The 2908-nt window shown below is 46.6% G+C and overlaps 1 protein-coding gene across 2 annotated transcripts in view; it reads left to right on the forward strand.

The window, feature by feature from the left end:
* ephb4a (eph receptor B4a) overlaps positions 1-2511 on the forward strand; it is a 35425-nt gene extending 32914 nt beyond the window's left edge. For both annotated transcript variants that reach the window (XM_026995515.3, XM_026995514.3), the window contains one exon: positions 1015-2511. In XM_026995515.3, the coding sequence (XP_026851316.2) occupies positions 1015-1123 (109 nt within the window). In that variant the 3' untranslated portion in view covers positions 1124-2511. The remainder of the gene's footprint in view (positions 1-1014) is intronic.
* The last annotated feature ends 397 nt before the right edge of the window (positions 2512-2908 follow it).

Genomic DNA, 2908 nt, shown 5'->3' on the forward strand with positions numbered 1-2908 from the left:
TCACCAAAAGTCACCCTGTCATTAACATCAACACAAAAACTGTGTGCTGGGAGCTTCATGGGTTTCCATGGCCGAGCAGCTGCATACAAGCCTTCACCAAGCACAAGGCCAAGAGCTGGATAGAGTAAACACGTCACTGGACTCTGGAAACATGGTCTGTATAGTGACAGATCACGCTTCTCTATCTGGCAGTCTGATGGAGGGGTCTGGGGTTGGAGAATGCCAGGAGAATGTTACCTGCCTGACTGCACTGTGACAGCTGTAAAGTTTGGTGGAGGTTGGCCTCCGCTTAGATCCAGTGAAGGGAAATGTTAATGCTTCAGCATACCAAGACATTTTGGACAAAGGTATGCATGCAACATGTGGGAACATTTTGGAGAAGGTCCTTTTGTTACAGCACGATTCAGCCCCAGTGCATAAAGCAAGGTCCATAAAGGCACAGTTGGGTTTAGGGGGAAGAACTTGACTGGCCCATGCAGGGCCCTGACCTCAACACCATCAAACACCTTTGGGATGAACTAGAACAGAGACTATGAGCCAGGACCACTTGTCCAGCATCAGCATCTGATCTCACAAATGCTCTTCTGGATGAATGGGGCAAAAACTCCCACACACACTCCAAAATCTAGTAGAAAGAGATGGAAATGGGGACCACTTCCATATTAATGCCTCTGGATTTAGAATGGAATCCCATAAAAGCTCTGGTTGGTGTCCCAATACCTTTGTCCATATAGTGTATGCAGTCAATGCAGCATGCACTTTAGGGTGATGTATTGTCATGCCAAATAAAGAGGCCCCTGCACTGCGTCTTTATGGCTTATACAGTCTGGCAATCTGAGAGCAACTTTAGAAATTGAACCTTATCCCCCTTCTCTCTTCCTCTTACAAGAATTGTGTTTATATTGGGCTGACCGGAAGGTTGTTGTTTTGTTTTTTTTTATTTCTTTAATATTCTTGCAATTTCACTGATTCACTGACAGTCTTTCTCTGTCTCTCTGTGCTGCTCCCTCTCAGAGATCTGCTGCGGCTGGGAGTCACTTTGGCTGGCCATCAGAAGAAAATTATGTCCAGTATTCAAGCTCTTAGGATTCAGAACAAAAGTCCCAGTAATATTCTCTACTGACCTGCATCACAACACAAACATATAAATAAGTGCACAACATAAACACATGCAAAATAAATACATGAGTGTGCATGAGTGTGCACACACACACACACACACACACACACGTGCGTGTGCATGCGCACATACGCACACACACACACACACACAAATGCATCTCTAGAGTTGGCCGGAGAAGCTCTTCCTGTGACCTGACCAATCAGGACTTTGTTGTCAGCTTCCTTTTGGAGCTTCACAACACTTGAATTTAACTGGCCAATCAGACTGCGTGGTGCTCTAGAGCTTCTCTGACTGTCCAACAACGTCATACTGATCCACATGACATCACAGCACGCCTGGGATGTCACGGACTGTGCCATCGCATTTGATGAATCGGACACTACGAAAGCAATCAAAACGACATCTCAAGAGTTTCCATGGCAATGCCATTCACGTGACCACAGAGACTCTTGAGTGACGACAGCAGTGGAGAAGACATCAGAGCTGAGACGTCACGCTGCCAATCTAAGGACTACACCCTCGCGTGTAACATTTTCACAAGAGTATTTTTGTACCAGAGTGTTCTATCATGACGGGGGCTGAGGAGATCGCCACACAGAGGAGACTGCGCAAGAAGGCGGTCTCTTTCGGCCGCGCATTACGGACACGTCCTGTCCGTATATAATCAGGAGTGTAAACAGGCACTCTCTCCTCATTACATCATCGGTGCGTACGTGTGAGAGAGCGTGAGAGAGATTTGACTGAACAATCGTGCCATGTGCGCAGGATTCGACGTAAACACGTCCGATGAGGAGCCCTGGTGTTGTTTGCTGTTCAAGGACAGTGTTTTACTGGTTGTCGGTCACTATGGAGGGGAGGCACTTGTTTCTAGCTCTATTAGTGAAGGATTTTATTCAGGCAGAAGGACAGCCAGCCCCAAATGCTCCAGCAAATGCCCCACGTGTTACGTTAAAAGACATTGTCACTCTACAGACACGCACACACACAGCTGACACTTGACTGACATGCGGAGAGACCAAAAGAAAAAAAGCCTTTCAGCGGGCATCCGTTTGCCGCCTGAGGGGCCTGTGCCTCTGGCCATCAGCAGGGCCCCGCTTCTGCCCAGGCACTTTCCACATCACCACAAGGACCACAGGGTTCAGGAACTTCCGCTCAAGTGAACTTTGACCCCAAGTGGGCACCCCAGTGTGGGATTGTGGGTAGGGGAGTTTAGTCTTCACATTGGAGATCTATAATTACAAAGCAGGGAGACGATTATTATTATTATTATTATTCTGTTGCCTTTTTATGATGTATAGAAATTTCTGGCTTTATGTAAATGAGTAATAATTCTTTTCTGTGTCAGTGTAATCTGTGTTTCCATCACAATAAAGATTTACACCACCATATGAATCTGTTGCTCCTTTTCTCTATCTCTTCACTCTCCCCTTCTCTTTCCTTCTCTCTCTCTCTCTCTCTCTCTCTCTCTCTCTCTCTCTCTCTCTCTCTCTCTCTCTCTCTCTCTCTCTGGTATGCTTCAGATCCTTTTAAGTGTGACTGGCTGAGTGTACATGCAGTCCTGACTGGGTAGCCGCAAACACACACATAAACACACAAACACACCTGTCGGGAGGATATTTCCATAATCGTTTTGGGATGATCCAATTTTTCACCAGAACTGTCCCGATAGGCAAAATGACCTTCTCTGGCTGCCGTACATTGGGGAGAGAGGCTGTTGGGGAATTAGGATTTCTCGTTAGCCCACATCCTCCCACTACTTCTGTTCATCTCTCTCTCTCTCTCTCT

The sequence above is a fragment of the Electrophorus electricus genome, chromosome 8 (genome assembly GCF_041902795.1).
Source record: "Electrophorus electricus isolate QZ-2024a chromosome 8, ASM4190279v1, whole genome shotgun sequence".
NCBI lineage: Eukaryota > Metazoa > Chordata > Actinopteri > Gymnotiformes > Gymnotidae > Electrophorus > Electrophorus electricus.